Genomic DNA, 27,405 nt, shown 5'->3' on the forward strand with positions numbered 1-27,405 from the left:
TCTGTAGGAATGGTATTGTATCAGGTGAAGAAATCTCTGAGCAATCCAAATCTGAATGGTCAAACAGTTATAAATTCCACAAGTGGATCATAGCCATTTGTCAGTAAAGGTGTTAATAGCAACAAGAAGTGGTGTTGCAGACATATGTTAATACTTTCTACTGTTGATCTTTGCTACTGCAGTTCTCGGCATGTCAGAAAAATGCAAATAGTGAAGCAGTCAATTGCTCCAGCCTCTTAAACCTGTTCTTTCTCTGTGTAACCTTTGACTGCAGCTCTTCCTACTCTGGAGTCTGGTATATTACTGTGGAACCAGCTTTGAGTAGGGTTAAATCTCTACCTCTTGCCTGTGTTAAATCATGTAGGATATCTTCCTTCAGAGACATATAGCTTAGTTTTTCTTCCTCTTCTAGGCTTTCCTTCTTGTTTCCTATTTATCTTAGTATGTCTGAAATAAATTGTTGATTCAGTAAAGTGGGAATATCAGTTAAAATGCTAGTGTGTTTAGCTTCTGGATTCCTATATATTGGATTCTTACAAGCTTCTTATGGATTCTTCCTGTTGATACATAGTTTTGCCAGTTTGTTTGATCTTGGCAGGTACTAGCAGACTACTTTGCATTTTCTCTGTGTTACACGTGGTGTTTCCTATAGCTCTGTACCTGGTATTTCACATGCTCATGGGACAGGACTATAACTTCTGAACTTGCTTTAGAGGTTTGTACATAACAGCAGAAACGCAGAGAGTATCCCTCTGATGCCTTAGGATTTAGCTTTTATATTTTTCAGATCCTGTACTGCTTTTGTGTGTAACTCTGAAACTCCATATAGCCTGTTAGCTGCTGTTCTCCCATTCTGGTTAGACATAACAAATCCTCTCTAGGCCTGGACTCAAGGACACCTTGTTGCCCCAGGCCCCGAAATATGTAAATTAAACTTCTAGAAAGGAGGAACAAACTTGGGGTAATGACATCATTACCTGAAATTGTAATTGGAGAATTAACCCCGATATGCAAATGGACCAAACTCATAAAAGTGTGAAAAACCTGTGACCCGACATCTATTTTGGGTGTAGCCCTAGGGCTCTGCCCATAAGTGTACCTTATTGAAGGCCCTTCAATAAATACCCACTTTTATTCTCTTAATCTTGTCTAGCCTCTGTTTTCAGGTAGCCACTCCAAGGCATCACCTCGTGGTGCTGTTTGCTTGTTGATTGATTGTGGGGAGAGTTAAGTAGACACATACAGTGGTAGTCAATGCTTAGGGAACATGTTAATTGTTTGGTGAATGTAATTCTACTTCCACCTTTGACAAGCTGTTTCCATGCTTAAATGCTGTGGTGAGATGACTGTGTCCTCTATTTTGCCGTAATTTCAGTGGACACAGGACAACGTTCAGCTGTTCTTTAATTCAAGAAAAGTTGAGGAAAAGTGACCTAAGGTATGCAAGTAAATCATACCACATCAGCCTTTGCTAAATCACATTTTCAAAAACCACTGCAATATCATCTATCCTTCCTGGACTACATAGTTTATTAATATTCTTGATGTGCAATGCCCCATATTAATCATAGTCTGTACTGTCCAAGTTCACAAGGTAAACTAGTAGAATAATTTTCCTTGTCTTGGGTGTAAGGCTGTTGATTGAGTCCATAATTATGTTGGCTTTTTGTGGATTTTTTGTGTATACTTTAAAAGTCCATGGAAGTCCAAGGTCACTTTCTATAGTTCTAGTGCTGAGCCAGTTTTCCAGACCTAGATTTATCTATTCTCTCTCCTACCCTTTTACTTCAGAAGTGGAGAATTAAGCACTTTGCTAAATTACATAATCCATTCCTCCAGAGTACTTGCAGCTTTCTGAATTTGATGCCATACTTTTTTTCTCTTCTTGGTGTGTAGTGTTCTATCATACAGTTTCAACAGCACTGAACCCTGGGCAGATGCATTTGCGTTTTGTACGTTTCCTTATGTGCTTCTGTTTCTACCTGTTTTTGCGAGTAGCTGTTATTTGAATTTTTTTTTTTTTTAGGATTCATTCCTTTACCTTGATAGTGAGCAGAAGAAATAATTTTAGTACTAAGGGGGTTTTTTTGGCAATGCAGATATTCACAAATACTTTTTACCTTTTCTACTCTGAACAGATCTAGTTGTTTGCACTTGAAATATACTAGTAAGACTTGTATGGTAGACCTCACTCTCCGTTAATATATTTTGTTTAAGAGGAGCTACAGTCGTGGAGGGATTGCATTATTTTGCAGGGGGGCTGGAATTGGAAGAGCTTTAAGATCCCTTCCAACCCAAAACATTCTGTGATCCTTTGGCTGAAGTAAATACAAACTCGCTCTGTGGCAAACAGTCTTTCCGGTGTGACCTGGCCACACAATTGCAAGGAAGGTGAACTCCAGATCACGTTAAAGATGGTCTCAGTCAGTACTGCCTCAATATTTGTAGCCATTGATACAAACAAGTACTTTGATATGAAGATTTTTGTAATGCCTGTCAGTGCTTGCTCAGACACATACTGTATTTGTCACACCTCTGGAGAAGGAAATGGGGAGATTCAAGACTTCAAGACTCTTTCTGACTGGTGCTTCAGTCCTACTTCTCTGGGAACAGTGAAGCCTTTGCTGTATGAAAACAGACTACCTCCCCCAACATAATCTGTGGTAAATGTGAAGGCAGTTTGCCTTTAGCACCTGTTTGGTTTTTACAGCTGTTTTTTTTCTGAGGATCATACTGCTCCAAGTTTATATTCAAACTGAAGTGTATGACTGCTGGTACTGAGAAAGCGGAAATAAAAATACAGCATGTTGTGATGGTCGTAAGTATATCAGACCTCAGGTTTGCTTACAATGACCTCTCTGTAACACATGCATTCACAGGTTTTCAGCTGTGGTTATTTCACTAGAGGTAATACAACTTTTGAATAAACAGGAAGCTACAAGAATGTGACGAGCTGGTAGAACATATCCAGTATCCTTTTTCCTCTGTCTTCCCTGTCTTTGTTAATGTGACATTATGAACAGTTCATGTGACTCATCTGTTTCTTGTCATTGGAGGACAGAACTATAAAAAGATATGGAAGCACTCTGTAGTTGGATTTGTGACTAGGAAGAAAATTAACCTGAAATAGAAAAATTCTGATGCTTATTTAGGAGAGGATGAAATAGAAACAAGCTGGGATTTACACATGATTCCACCTCCTGGTTTTTGAGTCTTTGCATAATGTCAGGGTTTCAAATCTACTTTGTCTTTGGAACTTCATACAGGAACAAGTTGCTATTATAACAAAAAAATGCCTTTTGCTCTTCATTAAATGAGTTACAATAACTTTGAAGCCTTAGTGACCTCTGTCTTGTGAAGTGTTCTCATAACTATGACAAGTTGCACCGGGCTTTAAACATGTCCAGTGCAGATAGACTGCCTCCCTTTAGACTACTGCAAGTGTGAATATTTAACAAAATATTAGAGTACTTCTGACCCTCTTTCAAGCCTCTCAGCCATTTCTCGGGACCTTCAATGGGCATGATACAAATGTGCTTGTGGTTCTGCTTTGGATGTCCAATGCTTTTCCTTTTAGACAGATTGAAGGAATAACTAGCTGTAACATGTTATCTGAATCTTGCTACAGAGAATCATGCTTGGCAGTACAGACTTGTTAGACTTGCCCTGTTTTGGACTGAGGTTGAAGGAGAATGGCGGTGAGAAGAGTGGGACATGACACATTGGATTTCTCTGGTTATATCATGAACATGACATGGTTCACTGGGCCTCTTTGGACTCTACTACTTATACATGCCTACTTGAGTGCTTAATGAAGAATGTCTTTTAAATGATACCTCACTTGACCTAGAAGAATTGAGACTTACTTGGACCATCTTGCTTGGAACCTGTTCAGATTCCTGTTTCTGTAAGTCACTTCCCATTCTGGCACGGCATCATATTCATAGTTATTTTTCCACTCAGTGCCTTTAAATAGTTGATGGATCCTGAGTACATGATTCTCCTGATCCCATCCATGCTGAATTCAAGTTTCTACTCTTCTTCTGCTCTTAATTACGCCCTTTGACTTAATCATTAGAATGAACACTGATTCCTGGTAAAGCTGAAAGTTACCTTTGTTTTCAGAAAAAAAACTATTTAGGCATAGTTTTTTTTGTAGTAGTTCTGCATCAAAAAGATATACCTCAAGCAAGATGAAGTTATTTGAGTTTTGTTGGTGTATATATGATGTACATTCAGGGCAAAATTTATTATGGAAGGAGTAGGAAACAGTTCCTTGAAATTGTCTTGTTGGCATCCAGCTCAAGTTGAGGAGGCTGCCAGACCTGGTAGTAAGTACAGGCTGGTGAAATTATATGGCACTAAGAACTAAAAGTAGAACAGTGGGGCCTGGACAGCCTGTTGATCCTCTCTAGGACACAAGAATATTCTTCTGCCTCTTTCCAATCTCCCATACTATTGCTCTTTACTGATGTTCCTCTCCCCACTTACTTTATGTATTATTGAAGAAGAGAGGTAATAACAAGAAGTATTATAAGTCTTTGTTTTGGGAGAGGGAGTGGTCCTTTTGTCTTTGTTGTGTTTTTTGTTTGCTCGGGTGGTGGTTTTGTTTTTGAAATAGTTCTGAAACGTTTTTGAAAGCACTGTTGTGATGTTAAAGATAAAATTGGTTGCAAAGATACTCAGTTCCAAGAAGTCAGCCAGTTGCTTACTTCTAGTAAGTCAGCTAGTAAAGTATGGATTGAAGATGTATTCCTGTCTAAAAAAATTGTGATGTCACCATATGTATCTATCAGGTATGAGAAAATTGATCTGCAAAGAGCAAATTCTGTGTGCTTGGTTTAGTTTTGACTTGTCCAGGCTCTGCAGACAGCTGGCAAGGCAGCTTTGATGTTGTCAGTCCTGCATGTGTGTATGGGCAGCAGGGTTGAGGCAGCAAGTGAACTTGTGCAGACTCTAGCATGGCTGTGTCCTGTGGGCTATGTGCTTGTGAGTTCACTGGGAACTATCCAAGCATCACCTTTTAAAGGCACTGGTTGCCCTTCAGTCTTGACAGCTGTCAGCATTTTCTTCATAGTTTTAGAAGCATTGCTCAAATGTCCTCAGTCACTGCTTTAGCTTCTGGGATTCTCACTTCCAAAACTTCCATGGCTGTTATGGGTTCCCCAGCCTAGTCTGTGCTTGATTCAAAAAAGTTTTGATGGCATGACCCAAGAGTTGAAACTGCATCATACTGCAGCATTTTGATGAGATTGCCAAACCCACCTCAGCTTGAAGACAGCTTTGGAAATAGAGATCCACTGTAAGCTAGGCTTGCGTTTCTGGTGCTGGATTTTAATGTATCACTGTCATATGATTGAGGTTCATTATATGTCACCTGAAATCTTGCTTAAAAGAGTTGTCTAGTTGTATACTTGCTTTGAAATCTGTAGAACTGTAGATAGATAGCTGTCATTTCCAGACATGGAAAGATTACTATAGTTCATTGTTGTCAGTAGCTATTGTGTGCAGTCAGGATGTCCTGGGGAAAGAGAGTGCGTGGTTTAAAGTTGATGTTAAGTACATCAGCATTCCAGTGGTAAGCTAGAAAAAAGCTGGTGGTATTCTACTGAATTACTAAGAGATTAGACTAACCTGTTTCGGGAAAAGTGAAAAGAAGTAAATCTGAAAAACGTTGAGATTTGTTACTCCTTTTGTGATGGATCCTGAAGAGAAAGGATTTCTCTGGCATATGAAGTGTAAAGCTTAACAAAACTCTTCCTGGAACAGGAAGACAGAGTGAAACAGACGGCGTTTCTTTAGGGAAAGGCTCTCTGTATTAATGTCTTGTTGACTAAGTGAAAGAGGTGCTCTCTCTCCAAAGACACTGCGGCTAATGGATATATGAATGTTTCAGTGGTAAGTGCTTTGAATGCACAGTTTTTGCTAATTCCTTCCAATTTTGAAGCTATTCGCATTTCATGCAGGCTCTTAAATGATTTTTCCAGTCGTTAGTGGCTAGTAATCAGTAGGTCTCATTGTGACTGTTGTGCTTAATGATTTGGAACGCAAAGTTTAGACTTATATGCAGCATTATTTCTGGAAAGTTGAGGTTTTCAACTAACCTGAATTTAAAAAAAAAAGAAATCCACTGCAGTTTACAAAGTTATTAAAAGAAAAATCATCTGGGAAGCTTTATTGAGTCTCTTTTCAAACAAAGGTGCCAGAGGCATTTTTTTGTGTAATTACAAAGTGTAGCAGAACGAAGAGGTAGGAGAAGCTGTAATTTAGCCGTGAACTGTGTCAACAGAGACTGGTAGTGTTTTTGTAATATGCAGGAATTGTTTTCTGCTGTAGGCTTACAACAACATTATTTTGTATCTGCAAGTAATTGTAAAAATTGCCCCTAAGAGGAATATGTGTTTTCTGTAATGGCTTTGTATAGAAATAGTTGTTATAAAAATGTTGATCAAGTCTGTTGACACACTGTGTAAAAAGGAATTGATTTAACTGTGTTACTTTACTGGTTAAAAACTTTTCCTTTCACAAAGGAAGTCTAATGGGGGAGCAGATTACTGTACTTTCTTTGTTTGTTACCCGTTAGTATTTAGGCATCTGGCAGGAAGCTAAATACTTTTTAAGATTAAAGCCTGTTAATTTGCTGAGAAAATTTGTATAGAGTGGGCAACATTATAGCATTATTTTATTTTTGCTACTTCTACAAGTCATTGTGTTCTATTTGGACTTGAAATGTAAGGAAGACAAATTAACCTTGTTACATTTTGCAAAAAGTGATGTGGGGTGAATACCTGTATGCATGTCATTGCAGTATCTCTGAAATAGGTGTGAGCATGTGTGACTCAGACATCTAGAGAATTAAGAGTATTGCATTGCTTAAAAAAAATAAACTTAAAAAAGTAAATTGGAAAAAAAATACTAATGTGAAATGGTCATTTCTCACAATGTAACACTGGGAGAAACTTCCATCCAGAGGGTACAGCTTCAGCTCAAAGGAGTGTATTACAGCTTTTCTACAAAAAAATCTCCCAGTCCCCATTGATTAAGGAGTTAAGTTGGAAACAGACAAACATGGTTGTGCTTTTTGTCTTCTCCTTTCTCTCTCCCTCTTCTCGTTTAGTAGTTGTTAATAGAAGCTCTGGATGAATCATTCTTCTTGTCTCATTATTCCGGCTTGTCATGGAAGCATGCTGAAGGCTGTGTTAAGTGGCTGAGTATTTGATCACCACTTTAAACTATCTAGTTTGTCCAGTAACACTCTTCTTCCTAGTTTGGACCACCAATAGTTACGCTGAGTTTCTTCCCCACTTTTAACAGGAAAAGCTGAGGGGCTTTTGCTGGAATATGGAGCTAATAATTGAAGGGTTTTTCAGGGGATCCACCTTTTGATAGCTTTCTGCTTGCCTGTTCTCAAGCCAGAAATGCTGTGTTCTGGATTGCATATGGTTGGGGGGGCATCTGCTCCTGTTTGGAACTCTGAAATTTCTACTCAGAAAAGAAACAGCTTTTCAAATATGACTGTATTTGTGAGCTGCTTTGTGGTGCTGCTGCTGATGTGTGATTTAACTCTAGTTGGTAAATGACTGGTTTTGTCTTCCATGCATTACCAACGTTTCCACACAAAGCTGTTCCTTAAGTGGGAAGATACAGGAAGTGAAAGAGTAATCTGACTTCATTGTGGGAAGCATCTGGATTGTGTTAAATTTTTTCCTTTAGTGTTTACTTTCTCACTAATCTTCTTTAAAAGTGTGTTTTTTCAATTATTCAGAAAAGCATAATGTTGCATATTCTGTAGGAGACTTTGTGTGTAAAATTTGTCTCTAGGCCTAGTAAACTTGATTGATTGATCCACCTCTCAGGCTTTGGTTTTCTTTTTTTTTTTTTTTTTTTTAAGCGGTGAACTTCAAAGAAGTTAATGAGGAAAACAAGAGAGAACTCTTCAGTGAAATATTTTCCTCCATTGAAACATTGGCATTCACCTTTGGAAACGTGTAAGTTGGAATCCAGAAAGAGTTTTTAAAAGAACTCAATGGAGCTGAATCAAATTAAGGCTCAACAATAACAAAAGCTTTTGTTTTCTTTTGGACAACTATTTTCTGATAAAGTAATTTAAATTAACTACATCTAGAACAATTTTACTGCTTTGTGCTTTTAACAGTTTGGGGTTTCTTTCTTAATAAGGAAATCTAGGATGGTATAGAAATTGCCTGGAATATAAGACCATTACTAAAAATGGTTTGCAGAACTTTTACAGGACTTAGTGTAACACTATCTGAATTTTTGAATTCAGTGATACAAAATTGCTTGGTGAGGTAAAGTGATGAAGTAACACAATTCTTTGTTTTTCTGGCAGTGTTTCAGACTTCCTTATGGGAGATGTAGACAATGGCTCGTCATTGGGACTTCCTGTATCTCGGAGAAGTAGGGTAGGCTAAGCACGTTCTCTTGGAGTGTAAAATGATATCTGTTAAAGGAGACTTCAGTTCCACTGAAACTCTCTGTATCATTGGGCTGGGACACTTGGAGTCGTCTGAATTTAAAAAGAAGATTCAACCCAGGAAAAATGTGTATTCAAGGTTTCAAATACTTGAATGTATTCTCAGTTCTAAATGATAGCAATGACTCGACAGGACTGCCTGCTGTCATTGTTTTTAAGATTTTTTAGTTTGTTAAGTAAAAATAAATACTGAAAAGTAAGATACTTGAATGACTGCTCACTGAAGTAGTTAGACTATTACCTGTTAAACCTGGAAACCAAAGGTTTAATGACCTCATTTTGGCTTTTAGAGACTAGTGTTCATGACAAAATGAGCTTTCCTTCTTTCAGAGCCCACTTTGTGCTGTAACTGTTTCAGCAACAATTCACTAAAAGAACTGTCAACTTATAGGTAGTCAAAGAAAAAACACTAATGTTTTAAACTTCCCTTTAAACACTCTGAAGGTATGATTGAAAGATGCTCAGAACCAAATTCTGTTTTGAATTTTTGTGTATCTAGCAGCAGACTTTCAGGTAAATCAAATAAAATTAAGAGTAACATGCAAGGAAGATACAATTGATAATTAGTGTGTATTACAAGCTAAGTTGTAGCAAGGTTAAAAATGTTAGATCATGAATTTTTTAAATTTTTTTAAGGCTTTGTTGAAACATATTTAAGACTTAGCATTTCTTCACACAGGCTTGTGTGCAGTAAGCCATGCAGCTACAGCTGAGTAGTCTTTTCAAATTTTCACTACGTTTGATAACTCATCTTTCTCCCATGTGTGTTATCACACAAATTCTGCTTCTGTAGCTGTTACAAAACTTACCTTCATAAACAATATGGAGGAAAAGTAGGCTGCCCAGAAAACTGGTTCTGGCAAACTTAGAATTAGTTTGCTGATAAAAAGTGTAAAATAAAATAGCATAGAACCCAGCATCTCATGTAAATTAAATGAGATTATTTGAAGAAGTACAGGTTCATCAAATTGGTTCACCAACAGAAGGAAGGTGCTGAATTTGCCAACATTTTAATCCTGAAATGGTTTTGCATTGTAAAAATACATGCTTGTGGAATGAGACGGTCTTATATATTGTATTGTGAAGTGAATGATTGATTGCCTAAAAGATCACTCTTCTGAACATGGGGGTGGGGGGAAGGCCAAGGGCAAATTTGAATATAGCGAAATGAAGAAGGAATTCCATTCTAGATGCTTCAGAGATCACCAGCTTATATTTAAAAGCTCGCTTTTGTGGTGTCTCCTGTTTTTCTTAATGTGAAGATGAACAATTATAAATTCTAGAGCAGGTAGGATAACATAGTTCAGTTTCTTAGAAATCTGTCTTAAGTACATTTTCACTTAGGCAAATAAATATACATTTAATAGGTGAATCATTTCACTTGGATTTACAATTCAGAGTGCCATTTGGAGGCCAACTAGAAGTTGAGTGTTAAGAGGCGTTAAATGCAAAATATTTAATAGCTATATTAACTTTTTCTGTAGTTGTGTGTGTTCAGTGGTTGATCATAGCAGCTAGCTGTATTTTAAACAGAGCATAACATTTTGGTAGAATTTAACATGTAAATACTTTGAGGGTTGATTAAGGAGAAATATTTTAATTGTCTCTTTAGTTAGGGACCTCCCTAATTAAGCTGATGAGGATGGCTCCAAGGTGGGGGGTGGGCAGTGCTGATCTTGCTTCTCTTGACTGCAGGCATTCCACTTAGAAGCTTAAGTTAAATGATATGTATACCCCTTCTTAGCAAATGTAATTGTTCTCGGTTTAGTTTTTGTAGTTCAACTAGACGTACAAGGTGGAAGCAAAGATATTTTTAAATTAAAAACAAAAGAGCTGTAAAATATACTGGAAGAGACCAGACAGGCATGTCTGACCTTTCATTACTCAACAAGCTATTTGAATGCTATTTGATGCTGTGCAGATCTGAGAGCATAATAAAGAAGGATAAAATTTTCAAAGTGTGTGAAGAGATTTGCCTGTGTCAGGATGAGTCTTGGGTAATGAGGGCAAAAAAGACACAGGAGACTGGTCAAAGTTGGAAGTGAAATCTACCTAGAAGTCAGGCTTTTAATTTTTGCTAGAACTACTGGGATGAGTCATTGGTTGCTTGAGGGGGCAAGCTGTATGGATCAAGTTCTGATAATAAGTTCTAGGACATAGATAAAAGTATTTATTTATGTTTGCTTCTAAAATGTGGTATAACATATTTGCAATGAGTGAATGTGAATGAGTGACCTTTGATTAGCTGCCTTAACTAGTGTGCCTGATTTACTGGAAAGGAGTGAGCAGTTTTCAGGACTGCAGTGATTTAGGTCTTATAGAGTGGGAAATAATTTTTAGGACCAGAACCTAAAAGTGCATCAAGTTAATATTAAGTATGGTGGTTTTCTTCTTATTATTTTTTCTTCCCTAACAACTTTAAAATCTACTTGAAGACGGTAATATTTTATGTAAAATCTGAACTAAATCTAGGAATGTTCAGGCTTTCTCTGCAACTGAATATTGATCCATTGCTAAATGAAGATTTTAGAGGTTTTTTAACAGTTTAGTTGGGGACAGCTTCAGATAGATTTCCCACCTGGTCTGGAAAAGCCCTTCCATTTTGTTGAAACTTTCTCGTATTAGACAGCCACTGTAATAGTATTCCACTTTCTTAGGAACGAAGCAGGTCTTTAGAGTGTAGTTAGATTCTGTTTGATGTCATTGATGATTAATACCTTGCATGTTTTGGTCTATGGAAAAGCTGCTTTTGCTGAGAAGTAAACAATGATTGTTGAGGGATTTTTGTGTGATTTATGATCAGTTTTCATTTACATTAAAAAACCCCGACAAACCAAAACTACTTTTATCATTGATAACTGTGCTTCATTTTAGCAAATGTCTGAAAATAAACCGGTGCCAGAGTCTAAATGGAAACAAGCTGTTCTTGCAAAGCTTAAGGGCACTTTGCAGCTATTTCTTAGCTTTGTTTTCTGTCTGCTTTGTGCTTCAAAGTTTTCAGAAGTAGTTTATCCATTTAAAATTATGTGGAGTTTGATGTCTGTTTTGGTTTGGCTTTTAAGGGGGTAGTGGTTACAAAGTAAACTTTTGTTCATTTAAATTTGTTAGCAGTCAGGTCTACAGCACAGTCCTACAAATAATTCAACTTGCACAATTAAAGGGCTAGCAAAATGCAGTGTGAGGACAAAGGTAGGGATGACATGATGTGCTAAATTCCTTTTATTATTGGATTACATTCTGTCAGGTTGTACTGATTGTCAGGGCCTCATTAGCAAGTGTTACTAGTCAGCTGTTGTGCCTACAGTGCACCACCTGCAAGTAATTTATGAAAAATCCTAACTTTATTCCCTTGAGGAAGAAGTACAGGCTCACAATGGCACGTAGAAAGATGTCTGTTATATGTATCTGGCATTAGGTCTGTGTGAAATGGTTTCTAAAAGATAGGGAGGGATTTTAGAAAAGCTCGTGCTCACTTAATTGTTTAACAATTCTGGTTGATACTTAACTCTTTCATCACAGACTTCCAAACTTATTGATGTAAAGGTGTATAATGATTCCTTGCTATTTACTATGTCTCATTTGACAGCAATGGGAGTTTAAAAGCTATTGTACTTTAGATGAGAGGGAGTTATGGTGCAGTTTGCTTTTTCTCCTCTATCTGCAAAAAAAAAAAAGGAGGCAGATAATGCTGTTTATGTTGTTAGCTTTCAGTTCCAGCGAAAGATTTTCTTTGCTAACTTAATGGTTTTTTTCCTGTACAACAGTCTTTTGAGAATCTTTCTGTGGCGTCTGGGGGTTCACTGCATGAAAGGGATGATATTCAAGGTAGGTCATTCATTTAACATTGATAAACACCATTTTGTATTGTGTGGGTTTTCTTCTAAAAATGTTCTAAGTAAGTTGCTTGGTCACTTTTTTACACCTGTGCTGCCATTACAACTTCACTGTTAAAAAATAAAAAGCTATTCTAAAGGCTTCATTCTTTTGTAAATAATCAGCCCAGGTTGCTTTGGGGGCGGGGCGGGGGGAAGAACTAAGGCCTGAAGCACCTTCTGTGTGTTGTCATAGGGTTGGTGTTTTGTTGGGTCACTTTCTTGAAGAAAGTTATGCTGACCATATGACTACTCCAGATAAAATACTATGACCCTTTAATTTGTTCTAAAACCTCTGTCAGTCCTGTTTAGAGTCAACTAGCATTAAAGACCAACTCAAGATCAGAGCTGCTTAAGCACTCACAGTTGGCTAATACTGGCTTTGCTCTCAGTGTGTGGTCATGTCTCAAAATCACTTCTTTGTGTTGGATGCTTTATTTGCAGGACATCTTCGAGCAGAGGAGGTTGATAGCATGCTCCTAAGAAATGACAGCGGAATTGAGTCGGCTCTGTCCTATGCTAAAGCATGGTCAAAATATACCAAGGATGTAGTCTCATGGGTAGAAAAAAAGCTTAGCTTGGGTGAGTGGCTGTTTCTGGCATTTAATCAGCTTTGTCATGATGAAATTAAATCTGTTGTCAGGCCTCTGTGCTGCAGGCTGTCAATAATGTGATTTCTAAATTAGTAGCTGTTCCGCTGAAGTGGACAGAGCTATCATGCATTTCCTATAATTAAAGGCCTGTAACAAAGTGAAGGTGGTCCCCTCTGTAGTCTGTTTGTTAAAGGAAGACTGTAAAAAGCATTTAGCATGTGTTATAACTGTTGTTGTTATAATGTAAACAGTAACTGTGAAATTTTCTCAACAGAAGTGGAGTGTGCTAAAAACTTAGCAAAAATGGCTGAAACTGCTAAAGCTGTTGTTGGACACCAGGTGAGTAGACCTTAGGGGCTATGTCTTAGTCTTGAGTCTTTATTGGATGGCTTGCCCAGGAGTAAAACTCTGATGTTGAGGAATGGATTTTTAAGCTGATACAGAATTGATTTATACTATACTAAAAGATCTGCATTTTGCGTCTTTCCATTTGTTAGGGAAATTTGGATATGTAATACTATTTTTGTTGAATATGCAGGTCAGTTTTCACAATATTCTTTTTTCTGCCTAATTTCTTGTATGCTTTGTGATTTGGACTTGCGGACTTTTTTCCTAGTAAAATGAATCGCAGATGAGAAATTAGTAATTTTCTACATTCATGACTGACATTCATACCTATTTTAGTAAATACCTTACTAAATTTAATTGAAAATATAGTTCAGTTATACAGACATTTAGAATGTCATTATCCCTCTGTCTTACCTGGAAGATTAATATGTTTTGTGTAATTTTAGGATTATATGCCATTCCAGTCAATATTCATTAATGCTTTTCAAAATGATATTGAGAACAGTCAACTTTGGCAACAAACAGCTGCTGCTCTCCAGTCTAACAAATTTGTGCAGGTATGCTTAAAAAAAAAGACATAAGTATATATCATTTTATAGAATATTTAAAAGAACAAAATTCCAGCCTATATGCCTTTAATGTACTCCATTAATATTTCCTATCTAGCCCCTTCTTGGAAGGAAAAATGAGCTGGATAGACAAAGGAAAGAGATCAAGGACCTTTGGCAGCGAGAACAGAAAAAAATGGTAATTCTTTCATATCTAATGGTTCAGTCTAGAATTCTGCAAAAGGGTGAAACTTTCAAACTAAGCTGTTACACACTTGTATTGACACATTGTCTCTGGGGCTTATTGAAAGTAGATGTAACTGTCCATTTCATGGTAATCTGGTATTTGTAAGATATTATCTTTCAATGACTGTATACTTTGTTCTGCAGCATACTGACCTGTGCATAAGTCTCTTTAAACATTACATTAAATAACTGAAAAATTAATACTGTTGATTCTTCTGCTTTTTCTTTTGCTGCTTTCTGCAGCAAGACCTGGAAGCTGCTCTAAGAAAAGCCAAGTTGCTGTATACACAACGTCAAGATGAGTATGAAAAGGCAAAATCCTGTACTGCTCGTGCTGAGGAAGAACATCTTGGCTCAAGTGGAAGCTTTGTGAAAGATTTCAGCAAGCAACTGGAAAAAAAGCGAAGGCTGGAAGAGGAAGCTCTGCAAAAGGTAAAGAGGTTTTGTTCCTTGCTTTTAAAGTTAAGCCTATACTGGTTTTATTCACGCATTCCCAGTGAGGGTATTCAAGTAAGTTCAGTTCACATTTTTAATTTTAATCATTCTGTGCTCTTTTGTTTTTTAATCGTAAAAGGGAATCTCAACTACAAACATATTGAGTGGTGGTTTGTCTTGCTTCTGGTATCAAGGCCTGCAGTCCATCAACTCTTTATACTTGTGTTTTTTCTTTAGGCTGAAGAAGCCAATGAACACTATAAAGCAAGCATGGCAGAGGTTGAAGAAAAAAGAAATGATTTGGAAAGCTTTAAAAGTGATGTTTTAACACAGCTTCGGGAGCTTATTTACCAGTGTGATCTTACTCTTAAAGCTGTAAGCATGGTTTTTAAAATACATTTTGCACAGATGTTTATATATTGTTAAAACTAAGAGCCCCATAAGCCCTATTTTAAATAGAAATCTTTCAAAGGGCAGATGTCAAGCCAACAGAAAAAGAAGGAATACTTTTAATCTATTTGTGTTCTCTTTCTGGTAGGAGTTAAAAAAAAATATATGGGGAGGCGGGTCTTGAACATTTTCGGGTGTTTCATGAGCTGTTGCCTTGCAAGCACCCTGACTACACAATAAAAAATTATAAAATTATATAAAATGATATAAAATAAAATATCTTCTCAAAATTTTGATGGCAGTAGTGTTCCTCTGTTGCTTAAGAGTACAGCTTTCTTTGCTTTAATTAGTGCATTAGCAAAGATCAAGCCCAGAACAGACATTAACACACTTCAGCCTTGATGGCAGTCTCAGTTACTGCAGGATCCATTATGACTAGTCGAATATACTAATTTATTGTGTGTAATAGGGAAGTGATGGTCAAAACTGCATATTACATGCACAATTTAAAAAAAAAAATTGAAGAATATAAGAACGCATTATGCCATGAGATGTTTGGGGATTTTTGTTTGGGTTTTTTGGTTTATTTAGATGAGACAATGACAATTTAATGCTGGGCCAGGGAGGGAATATAAAACATCAAACTTAACCCTGCTCCACAAGCAACCCCAAAACCAACCCATAAGAAGAGAAGAAAGCATAGACAGACTTGTCAGTTCAAGTATATTTAAATTGCAAACTGCTTTGCAGTCTGAAAGCTGATGAAGCTGTTATGCAGTGTCCCCCTCTTCTGGTTTCTGGCATGTGATAAAATCATTTAGAAATGTTATGTAACTTAATGAAGAAAGTGTTCAGTTAATCTGTCTGTTGGGACAGAGTTTTGTCCATTTCGTGCCTTAAAACAATACGGAGCTCACCTGTGTTTGGAATTCCAGCTACTTCATCATTGTAGTAATGACTAATATTCCCTCCAGAACATGAAAAAAGCCTTTTTGATAGCAAAAGCCCTTGCTGTTTATCTTGATCAACGCAAAGTGAGAAGCAATTGGAATTGCCTTTGCCTCTGGGAGGATTCAATAACCCAGAGAGGAGAGAAATACTCGTATCCCTATTACAGATGAAGTTTTTACAGTCAATTTTCAGACTTGCATGAACTAACACATTACTGTTTCTAGTCTTATTGTTCAAATAATCTCCTGCTACAGCATTAATTTGGATTGAGCAAAGCATAAGTGAAATATTTAGTAAATGATCTACAAATAATGAAAATCTTTCTCTCCCAACAGGCAACAGTTAACCTGTTCCAGCTGCAGCATGCTCAGGTTGTATCTCTTCCAGTTAACTGCCAGTCCCTCTGTGAGAGTGCCAAACTCTATGACCCTGGTCAGCAGTATTCAGAGTTTGTGAAAAATTTGCCAAAGGATGGTGTTCCTGTTGAATCAGGTTGTTTTGAAACCCAGAGTTCCCAGGTTGATGGGTAAGTGCCAAAGTACAGGTGGCAACTGCTTGGCTTAGAATGGAACACTAGGCACATGTGTTTAACAATAAAACAATGTTTTTGGAGGAACTAAAGTAATCCTGGTGTTTTACCATGCTTTACTATTGTCTTTGTCTCACCTTTTAGATGGTAGATTATATACAATGTTGACATCAAAGCAGAATGTAATTTTATGCAGTAAGGCTTGCTAAAACATTGACAGTTGTTGTGCAAGACTTGACTTGTTACTATTTTAATGTACGTACTGGTTAATACGAAATATGTAAATTTTGGACTTGGTAGTGTTGTGTGGCAGTCATACTTGATAATCAGGTTAGAAAGTCTGAAGAGGTAGTTTTCCTCTTCTACAGGCCTTGCTGCTACATATAGTAGCTTCTTTCATACTGTTTACATTTGGCAACCTTTTGGCAGGAAGTGTTCCTCGATTTTTATCTCATGCTATGTGCCTAAAAAAAGCTCAGAGTCCATTTGTGGGGAGATGTTATAACTTAATAATTTTTTTCCAACCTGTATGAAATGGAAGTTTTTACTGTTAAACTATGAAAGATCCAGCTAATGTGGAAGTAAAGACTTCAAGACAAAGACAGCTCCTTGTGTCAGTGTGCCAAATGCTTTTCCACCTTTAATTTGTTGTAAAATAGTCATCTTGGCACTAAAGCACCAAAATATCCATTTCAATCTGTGTGTTTCACAGTTCTACAGGAAAGCATCGTCATTGTTTTTCAAAAGGAAACTAAATACAAAAAACCGAATGCTTGAGTCAGACTTCTACCAACAAAAGGCAGGAAATTCAACGTTAAAGCTGATATTCTTAATTCTTGTCTGTAAATTTCCTGCCTTTTAAGACTGATTTAGGCTATACTCATAAATTTTGACTTAGGAGGATTTAACTATGTAGCTCCCTGAGAAACTGATGAGCGTGAAATTTCCAACACTTTGTGTGCTCTCCCAGCTATTTACTGCTTGACATTTATAGGAGTGGTTTTTTTCTCCTCCTCTCTCCCCACCTTTTGTTTTCTTTGTCGCAACCTTGTGATTCTTCATGTACTTGATCATTTTTATTGTTTGAATCTGCATTAATTTAAGGGACAGTTCCTTGAACTAATGCAAATTTTAATGTTTTTCAGTCTCTGTTTCCCTTAAGATTGATGGGGTAGAACTGATTAAGGAACAGCTTCCTGACTGCTAAACTTGGACAGCAGGCCATTTTGTCCCCAGGGTGCTTCAGCATTTTACATTAATTGCTGTTAACAGTATTCTGTCCTTATGATGAGAGCAGATTTTCAAAATGGGCTGACACTCTGGCAGCTTCAACACGTTTAAAAAGCACAGCATGTGAACACCTTTATGCCTATAGGTGGATGGTCCTGATGGCTGGTCAGAGAATCTTTTGGAGGGGAAAGCACCATCATAGAATGCAATGGCTTCTGAATTAATCTTATCTTCAGATGAGCAGATAGGCTGTTTTTTCAAAGTCTGCTAGATAATGTTCATAATACCATGAAGAGATGTGGAAAAGCTGATTCTCCCTGGGTGGAGAGAAAACACTGGGAAATCTCACATATTTAATTGAAAATTAATGGGCCACCCTTCTTTTTATATTTTTATTTTATAATTTTGGAATTAAATTTAATTTTGAGAACATGTCAAAAATGTATGTTCATTAATGGTAACTAAATGTAGCATTTTTAGTGCCCAGGGATTAAAAAAATTCATTACTTTTCATTAAATTTTGTCTTATTCATTCTTCAAATTACTTTCTTCTTTCTGAAGGGTTTTTAATAAGCAATCAACAAACAGCATCCATACATCGCATGGTAACTTATCTCAGTGTTCAGGAGATTTTCCTGCTCAGACGTTAGATGATGTGGGAAGCCCAGTTTATCATCGTTCACAAAAGGTTAGAGAGAAGAGATCTTCCAGCAACACAGATATTCAAGGTAGTTCCTCTGTAGTTCTTTTGGAGCTTAGTCTTTAAATAAATAAATTTTAAAAAATGAAAATTTAAAAAAAATGCTTGGTGTCTCAGTCAGAAATGTAACACTGAAGGGTTAAAAATCTATTATAAAGTTCAAAGCCTATAAAACATTATGTACTTGAGCATAATAAGGAGAAATGGAAAACTGCCTGTATGCATACCTAGATACTTTGATAAGAAATGTGAGATACAATTCAAACAGCAAGTACTGTCAAGCTCAGTGGACTAAACTATTTCAATTAGCTTTAGCAATTGAAAATCCATTGGTTTGTAAATTCCGTGTTGATTGCAGGTCTTGTGCAAAAGCACAATTGTCGAATTTCTGAAAATAATTTTCCTAGCTCCTGAAGCTTTTACAGGTATATATATGCCTGGGGTTTTTTTCACTATATTGCATGTTCATGTAACTCTTGCAGTATTTTCCTATTTTGAATATAATCATAGTCTTCAGTAAAAAAAAAGTAAATTTTGTCTTTGATGTTTGGAATTAGTGGACTTTCTTTTCAAAAGCAGTGCGAGGGCCACCACCATTCAGATCGTGGTCAGTTGGAAACCAGAGTGGAGGAATGTGCAGTGATTCTGAAAGTGCAGGGGGAAGCAGTGAGTCACGATCCATGGATTCTCCATCTGCCAGCCCAGGTACACCTACCCTCACTGCTTGACTAATCTGAAGTCTTTTCCCTGCAGTGTTTTACACTAGGGAGGACATCGTTGTCAAATAAGCAAGTACTGAGCAGAGCATGTAATGAAAAATGAACAGTTGGGTGGAACTGATACTTACAGCTTCCTGAAAATTTTTCTCATCTGCTAGGGGATTTTAAAAGACGACTTCCCCGAACACCTTCCACTGGGACTATGTCATCTGCAGATGATCTTGATGAAAGAGAGCCGCCATCTCCTTCAGACTGTGGTAATGTGGTTTCCATACCTGAAGTCCCCAGAAGATCCTTTTTGTTAGTGTGTGGCTTTTGTTTTTAATGCACTTAAGAAAAGTACTTTAACAAGGTGTGATTGCCAACAGCATTGTTTTTCAATACAGTGTGCATCCACTTGAGGTTGAGAGATGAAGAATAATGTTCAAGTCATTTTGATGAAGTGGTGCAGAATTATCTTTATATGTTTAGGTTACTATATGGGCAGCCATAGAACATTTCTAGTGTCTTCACCCTCCTGAGGTAGAGCAAATGATCCACTTACCATTCCCTTCAGACATTTGCATTTAAATTTAGCTGCATGGCACTGAGTTATGTAAGGTCACTTCTAAACTTTGACGTGAAATGCACAAATACGTAGAGTTGATAAGTGGCAAATTGGAAAAAAGTGGATCCAAATGTTTAGGGTAATAACAGAGATTTTACCCTTTTCAACTAAGATGAGAGTTCAGTAATGTCTGTCCCAGACTTGACCAGGCCATTTCTAATTTTCAAATGAATTTTGACTGTATAATGACAATGTTGCCACGGGCATTGAAACCTGAATAACTGGATTATCAGAAATAGTTCTATGGTATGTCCACAGTACTTACAAATGAATTTTGAAAAATTTGTGGCACTTGCTCAGTAAACCCCTTAGTCTTTGCTTAGTCCTTATTTCCTAAATGTATACTTTGCCTTCTAGGAATGAACCTGTGGTAAACAGTATTAACTCAGGTCTAGATTTAAAGCATGGCAATGTGTTAATGAATGCGAACTTTCCACTTGGAGTGGTATTGTTTAATCAATGCTTGAGCATTTAAGAAGCTTTCTGGACATGCTAACTTAAAAGTTATCTGTAAAACAAAGGGGTTTGGTTCACAGAGTTGTTGATAGCATTTTAAGTAGATTGCTTGAAAAAAGTTGGACACAAAAAGGACCAGTTGCTATTCTTTTTAGTTTTAGAATCCTCTACAAAATATTTCAGTGTTGTTAGAGGAAACAGAATCAGTGGGGGTTTTTTTTAAAATTTATTTTTATTTTATGTGTCTTCTGCCACAAGCGTATGTTAATTCTTCCTTGCTGCAAAATATTCTTTTAAGTATTTCAAACACAGTACAGGCCAAAACAAGTGATCTTTCATCCTCTAGTACAGGATTTTGAAATGTATAAAATTAAACTTCTATTAATTGTTGCCTGAGATGCAGGGCAGTTGGAATTAAATGTCCTAATATTTCCACATTGCCACAATACAGAAGAAAATGGAACACTTAAAAATGCAAAAATGATTGATTCTGCTTTTACATAAGATTGATAGTTAATGTCTCTATTACATGAACTGTGACATAATTTTGCCTCCTTGTGATTGAAATGTTTTTGATTACTTTGATAGTTGCCATTACTTACAGACTTGTGTTCTGCAGCACAATTCTAAAAAATCAGAATAACTACCATGTCAATAGTAGATACTAAAATGACTATAACAGAAAAATTCTCTTCAGGTTTAAATGATCTCACATCTGACACTGCGAATTCTCCAGGACCTTTTAGAAATGCTAACATGTCCAAAGCAGCACAAACACATAAACTACGGAAGCTGAGAGCTCCATCTAAATGCAGAGAATGTGACAGCTTAGTGGTATTTCATGGAGCTGAATGTGAGGAGGTAAGTTGAAAATCAGTTTAAATTGCTGCTTGGGATTTATGTGAAGTTGGGAGTTTTGGAAACCTGAATTATGTTTCTGTATCAAAACTGGAGTTTGTGGCTAGTATAATCACCATGAACTTGAAGCAGAGGCACACCATACTAATAAATGTTGCGTTTTGCTCACATATGGGGTGACAAACAGCAGAGATATTTCTTATGGTGTCAGATTGTATCAAGCCATGTGCTTTTTTGTTTCTTCCCCTGTAGTGTTCACTTGCATGCCATAAAAAATGTTTAGAGACTTTAGCTATTCAATGTGGGCACAAAAAACTTCATGGAAGGCTTCATTTATTTGGAGTGGAGTTTGCCCAAGCTGCTAAAAATGTTCCTGATGGCATTCCTTTCATCATCAAAAAGTGTACATCAGAAATTGAATGCAGAGCACTCAATGTCAAGGTATGTTTACGTTTGTTCAGGTTTAAGTTTCAGACACCATCTTAAAAAAAATTCTCTTAAGATTTTAATGGTGTCAATATCATCTGTGTTTTACAATTTCCTTTCAAATTGAAATAGAGTTGTGCTGGCCTTTTAATTTTAGGGCATCTATCGTGTGAATGGAGCCAAATCAAGAGTTGAAAAGCTTTGTCAAGCTTTTGAAAATGGAAAGGATTTGGTTGAGCTCTCGGAACTCTATGCACATGATATCAGCAATGTTCTCAAGCTGTATCTCCGCCAGGTATGGAATTGAGAGGTCAGATAGAAAACCAAAGTGCTGTAGTGTATTTCTTCAGTACAATATGGAAAAAACACCCCTTTTCAGCAGTCCTACAGCAGCAGATTAAGCAAGTGCCTTGTATAACTGAAGTGGCTTCTTTTTTTGCACATGGAGCCTGTGACAAGGGCTGGGAGAACTGCTGGGATTACAATATGTATTCCACATGGATATTGTGGTTCTTTTTAGTACCATATGCAGAAGGAGCTTTTGTTTGCCTACTCATAGTAGAATTAAATTTCTCTAACAGAATGAATTTGCCTGTCTTATGTGGAGTTTAAGATTCCCATGTTCTTGCCTGTTCATGCAGACAGATGCAGATATTCATTCATCTGCAATTCATGCAGTTATTGCTGTTAATATTTGCTAACAAAAATGTCATGAAACAGTCACAGTTGTCATGATGTGTTCATTATGGAGGGATTATCCATTTTTTTTTCTTCTAAAATAGAGCTTTAAAGCTTTGTGATGGAATTTTCTAAAACAGTTTCAGTATGTATGTGAAAAAATGAAGCTGGGGTGTTGCCTAGTGAAATTGAGTCACTCTGAAAACTTGTTAACCCTGAAAGGAATAAGCCTTAGCTGCATGGTTCTGTCCTCTTAAACTGGCTGTCAGAGATGAGTTTTCCAATCCTATGATCATCACCATTAAGTGATTTTGAAAAAAATCCTTTTTTTTTCTTGGAATCTTCTTATTTCAATAAATTTTGATAAATGCTCAGTCCTGAAGCTATTGTAGGAAAGGGTTAGCAAAAGTTTTCTGGAAAAAGATGTAGGATGGTGTATTTTTGTTAGCTGGGATTGGGTTTGAAAGAACTGGGGATTGAGCTAATGAACAAGGATTAAACAATGTCATCATCTAAGAAAAGATGGTAGACCAGAAAAAGTTGAAGAAACACAGGAAGGAAGCAAGTTAAAATTCAGGTTTAAGTGTACTTCTGAAATGTTCATATTTCTTCAGCTTCCAGAGCCCTTGATTTTGTTTCGGCTTTACAATGAGTTCATTGGACTGGCAAAAGAAAGCCAGAATGCTAATGAGGAATTGGATGCTAAACAAGCTAGCCCCAAAGCAAAGACAAGACAGTCACTCTGTATGGAATTGAATAGGATCGTCATTAAAATTAAAGATCTTCTGAAACAGCTGCCTGTACCAAACTATAACACTCTACAGTACCTTATTGGACACCTTCACAGGTAATAAAATACTTTGAAGGCAAACTGATGTTGAAAACTTAACTGCTGAATGCTAGGAATCTCTTGTACCTTTTTGATGACTGTAGGGGAAGAAGTCACATGTACCTGAAGACATCATTCTGTTGCTGGGGTTTTTCCATGTAATGAATTCTCAAGTGAGAGGAGAATATGAAAGGGAAATAAAGCAGAGAAAGTGTTGACCTCCATTATTCTTGATTCTCTGGTAGCATTGGGGTCAGTAGTAATTAGTGTCATTTGCAGGGATCTAAATATGATTTAAATTGTGATGTAACAAAGATAGGGCAGTGATTTGGTGGCTATTAGCAGAAAATTGAAACTTGTATCATGTGTCTTAACCATTCTTCAGTCACATTTCACGTCCTTGTCCTCCAAATGCTGGTTTGTATGATGATGTACTAAACTGACGATTACCTATAAAAATGGGTAATATTGGGCTATAGCTATATTATTACCTAGAATGAGAGACATTCTTTTCCCCAACCCCAGAAATGCCAAATAGCCACAAATAACTTCAACAAATAGGACATAAAAACACCCTGTGTGGGAAGTCCTAGCCACTGTTAAGTGTGGTCTGCACTGAAGATTCTGCCTGCCCACCAAACCCATTTTCAGTTTTTTATTGTCTCTTTTTCCTTTTTAGACATAATATTTTAATATCAAAAGTATTTCTGAAGTAATAAAACCCTCTAACTCTTGGGGGTTTCTTTTGGTTTGGTTTTTTTTTTCCCCTCTTTATGCAGAGTTACAGAACAGTCTGATGAAAATAAAATGTCAGCCAGCAACCTTGGCATAATATTTGGCCCAACTCTGATTAGACCACGACAAACCGATGCTACAGTTTCTTTGTCATCACTTGTGGACTACCCTTACCAGGCCCGGGTAGTGGAGCTGCTCATAACGTACTATGAAAAGATATTTGATGTTTCATTGAAACCACTTCTGAGCACTTCTCATTCTGAAGAAACAGCTGTTACTGTCAGAGTTGCTTTATCAGCAGATGAGAAGGAGCCACAGCAGCAGAGGAAATCGTTTGTTGCTGTAAAGGAAGTGAGTAACTCTTGTGCTGCCACAATGTTACCTGTGCCATCTTAATTTCTGTGTTAAGTGCTGCAGCATTCCAGAGCACATTTCTAATAAATCTTCGTGGGTTTTTTTGATAAGGAGTAGTGCCTTTTCTCTTGAGTTCTCATTTACTTCTGCTTTGACTTTTCTTAGCAGGGTATTCAAATAGCTCCAAGTGAAAGAGCTTCTGAAACAGCTGCACTCTTTTTGGAATTGAAGAATAGCAAGAATACAAAAGAGGAAGCAGATACATCTGTAACTGGTTAGTGTGCTGTTAACTCTGGCTGTGGGTGGGTAAGGAGCCCTGGATGCATTAGATTATGGTGCACGTAGCTCTGCAGCATAGACAGAAGCAAGTGATAAAACTGTTCATCACTGCTTGAGATAGTGTTTATTTTTGTAAGAACAAATGAGTATTGGATCTTTTTAAAGGTTTTTACGAAACATCTGTTTATGGAATCGGAGCTTAAAGTATTTGGTAAGAGAATATAACAGTGGTTTGGTTTCTCCTTTTTTTTTAAAAAAAGCAAACAAAACAAAGCCATAATTATGCTGTGACTGTGGATTTCTGAAGTCTTGTAAACTAATACCCACCAATTTATGTATTTTGACCACTGTCTTCCCCCAAAAATCATTGCCACTCACTGGAACTAAACCAGAAAGCTTTGGAAAGAGTAATTGTTTGATGGAATCATCAGAGCATTTTGGTTATCAATATTTCTGCTCAAAAACCCCCAGGTTTACTAACCTAATTCTAACTCTAAATCTTTTTCTGTTTATCTGCCTATGCTACTATGGGGGTTGATTTTAATCTAGGTATGATTTCATGTACTTCATTTAGGAGTAACTATACATAGTCCCTTTTAATTTGTACTAATTTCCTTCTGATGTTTAGTTTAGTCATGTCCCGCACATCAACATCCTGAAACACACTAAAACTGAAAAAATTCAGGGATGGCAAAGCAACAGCCAAAAAGTGAAGTGTGTCTGTTTTTTCTTTTGTTACAGCTCTAGAGTATGTGTTTTATTGCTATTGAAATGCTAACATTTGGTTAGAGTAGAATATTCCTAGTATGTATACAAGCTATCCCTAAAAACTGTTACCCCGTTAAAATACTAACTTCTAAGGGGTCGCTGAGGTCTTGCTGACTTGTGTTTATACTTGGTGCAAAGATCCAGTCACATCTATTTGTGTGTTTCCAGGTGATGCTGTGAGTCCGGCTTCAGAGAAAGACAGTGATCCATTCATTTCTCTAGGTGAAGATGCCTGTAAAATGAACTTATTTCCTGTCAAACCTAACCGTCAGATTGCCAAAGTTCCATTGCGGGCTCCAAGGACAAAACCAGCATCTCGCCCTGTGAGCCTGCCTGTAGACCGGATACTTCCTCCATGTGTTTTGAATGAAAGAAATTCACGAAATGCAGGAGCAGTAAGTGCAGAGAAGCTGGGCAGAAGCCCTACTATTGAAGAAGTCTCAGAGGTGAAAGCACTCCCTGCTGCTGATACCTGCTGCAGACTTCCTTGTTACGACACCCAGATGCTGCGAAAAACTTGGGACAAGCAGTACAAACAGTATGATATCACAGCAAGGACAGCAATGATCGTGACTAATGTGCCCCGAGAGATCCGAGCACTTGAGAGTGGAACTGCAGGTGCTTTATCATCATCATGCAGCCTTGGTAACAATTCAGCTAATGCTATTCTTCCTAATAAGCCATATTCTGTTGTCGGGTCAGGAAGGACAACAGCAGAAGAGAATGGTCCTGATGTTAATCCTCTTGCTGCCTTTAGGGCACCAAGAACATTGCAACCACCCCCAGGGACATTTTATAAACCACCCTCTAACAAATCAAAAGAAAATGGAGATGATTCTTCTGCTAAAGCTTGTGCACCAACCAGTGCTAGCTCTGTGCTCCATCAGGATGATACTGTGAAACTGGCTAGGAGCTCTGCACTTCCACTGGATGATCCTGAACAAAACACAAATGAACAGAAATCTAACTCAGAGGATATTCACCCCACAGATCTGAAGCCTGCTTACCACAGACTGAGACCAAAAAGGATCCAAGAACTGGAACACAGGGAAGCTCATTTTGTATAGGGTGCAAATTCCTCTTGGACTATATGCAATTTGTCGATGTTGCCAGTGGAGACTTCCCTTTCCCCCTTTATCCTTTGCCTTCCCTTGAGAATCCCACTTTTGTGCCATATTGAAGTTATTTTTATATATGCAGCATTTTAAAAATGGGGGGAGACCTGGGGAACTGTGAATTAAATAAGTCAAACTTTTTGTAGTTCAGTAGCTTTCAATAAAGATGTAATACATTCCCAGTCTAGACACAGTTAATGGATTCATTGAATAAGACACTGAGCTTCATTTCATTGTGTGGAATGGAGTGCTTATTCATAGAGAAATAGCTATTTTTCTTAATAGGTGTTAAAATAAAAATGGAAGGTTTAATGTTCACTGTCTAAGCATAAACCAAAGCTTGTGCTTTGCTCTGTAAAAGCATTTGTTAATTTTTCTAATCTGTGCAATTAAAGCTTTGCTCTTGAACAGGCTCACATACTGGCCAGCATGGCCATAATTATGTATCATATGTGTATATTTTATGCAGACATGGTTATCTGTTGCCAGTTTTCTATGTTGTCACTTTAATTTTTTTTTTTTTTTTTTTTTTTTTTGTACAGCAAGGATGCACTTACTGAGCTTTACTATTCAGAGGCAGCAATCAATTCACATCTGGTTTCTTGAGTAGCTTAGTGAGTGGGGCAAATGTGCATAGCCTGTTTCATTTGGGTGCCCTTCTGGAGATATTCAGTTGCTGTGGTGCCATCTTTCCCAGGTGAACAAAGAGGCAGTGATTTGCTTGCTATAGATCAGTTTCACCACTTAACCTGGTGTAGCTGAAATGAAGAGCTTTGTTTCCAAGTTTCAGTGAAACAGCTAAAAATAACCAAAAATCAGCATTAGTAGGTGCATCTAATGGTTTTCACTTTGTATTAAATGGTTTTTATGTGTACACTGTATTATATTTGCTTTAAAATATATTAACGTGTTAACATTTCAGTGACTCTATGGCTTCTATCATCTGGATTTCTTCTAACTTATTAAAATACAGATGTTTGGCCTTTGCAATAGTGTAGTACTTTCCTGCATCTGTCTTCTGGGGCTAGGGGATGGCACGCTTTTCTTAATAGGATTACAATTAGCATGACCATTTCTTGCATACTGTAGAATACAGTTGTTTTGGCATGGTACTTTCTAGTGATGTAAGCATCGAGATGGCTCTCAAAGGACAGCAGAGACAAAGAATCACTTTTCTGTTTTTGCAACATTAAATACACTGGACTTTAATACTCCATTACCTTTGCCAATCTTCCCAAAACACTA

At 37.2% G+C, this 27,405-nt stretch overlaps 1 protein-coding gene across 2 annotated transcripts in view; it reads left to right on the top strand.

Annotated features, from left to right (window-relative positions):
• Nucleotides 1-27,085, top strand: part of ARHGAP29 (Rho GTPase activating protein 29) — a 51,518-nt gene extending 24,433 nt beyond the window's left edge. Inside the window, exons 4-23 of one of the 2 annotated variants that reach the window (XM_082287503.1) lie at nucleotides 7,892-7,988; nucleotides 8,351-8,423; nucleotides 12,259-12,319; nucleotides 12,811-12,948; nucleotides 13,234-13,298; nucleotides 13,754-13,864; nucleotides 13,974-14,054; nucleotides 14,345-14,533; nucleotides 14,774-14,911; nucleotides 16,213-16,403; nucleotides 18,198-18,364; nucleotides 18,913-19,041; nucleotides 19,214-19,312; nucleotides 20,816-20,979; nucleotides 21,229-21,417; nucleotides 21,560-21,697; nucleotides 22,695-22,927; nucleotides 23,689-23,995; nucleotides 24,164-24,272; nucleotides 25,214-27,085. In XM_082287503.1, the coding sequence (XP_082143629.1) occupies nucleotides 7,892-7,988; nucleotides 8,351-8,423; nucleotides 12,259-12,319; nucleotides 12,811-12,948; nucleotides 13,234-13,298; nucleotides 13,754-13,864; nucleotides 13,974-14,054; nucleotides 14,345-14,533; nucleotides 14,774-14,911; nucleotides 16,213-16,403; nucleotides 18,198-18,364; nucleotides 18,913-19,041; nucleotides 19,214-19,312; nucleotides 20,816-20,979; nucleotides 21,229-21,417; nucleotides 21,560-21,697; nucleotides 22,695-22,927; nucleotides 23,689-23,995; nucleotides 24,164-24,272; nucleotides 25,214-26,112 (3,578 nt within the window). In that variant the 3' untranslated portion in view covers nucleotides 26,113-27,085. The remainder of the gene's footprint in view (nucleotides 1-7,891; nucleotides 7,989-8,350; nucleotides 8,424-12,258; nucleotides 12,320-12,810; nucleotides 12,949-13,233; nucleotides 13,299-13,753; nucleotides 13,865-13,973; nucleotides 14,055-14,344; nucleotides 14,534-14,773; nucleotides 14,912-16,212; nucleotides 16,404-18,197; nucleotides 18,365-18,912; nucleotides 19,042-19,213; nucleotides 19,313-20,815; nucleotides 20,980-21,228; nucleotides 21,418-21,559; nucleotides 21,698-22,694; nucleotides 22,928-23,688; nucleotides 23,996-24,163; nucleotides 24,273-25,213) is intronic. The other variant, XM_082287504.1, reaches the window with a different exon arrangement.
• The last annotated feature ends 320 nt before the right edge of the window (nucleotides 27,086-27,405 follow it).

The sequence above is a fragment of the Coloeus monedula genome (genome assembly GCF_965178545.1).
Source record: "Coloeus monedula genome assembly, chromosome: 9".
Classification (NCBI taxonomy): Eukaryota; Metazoa; Chordata; class Aves; order Passeriformes; family Corvidae; genus Coloeus; species Coloeus monedula.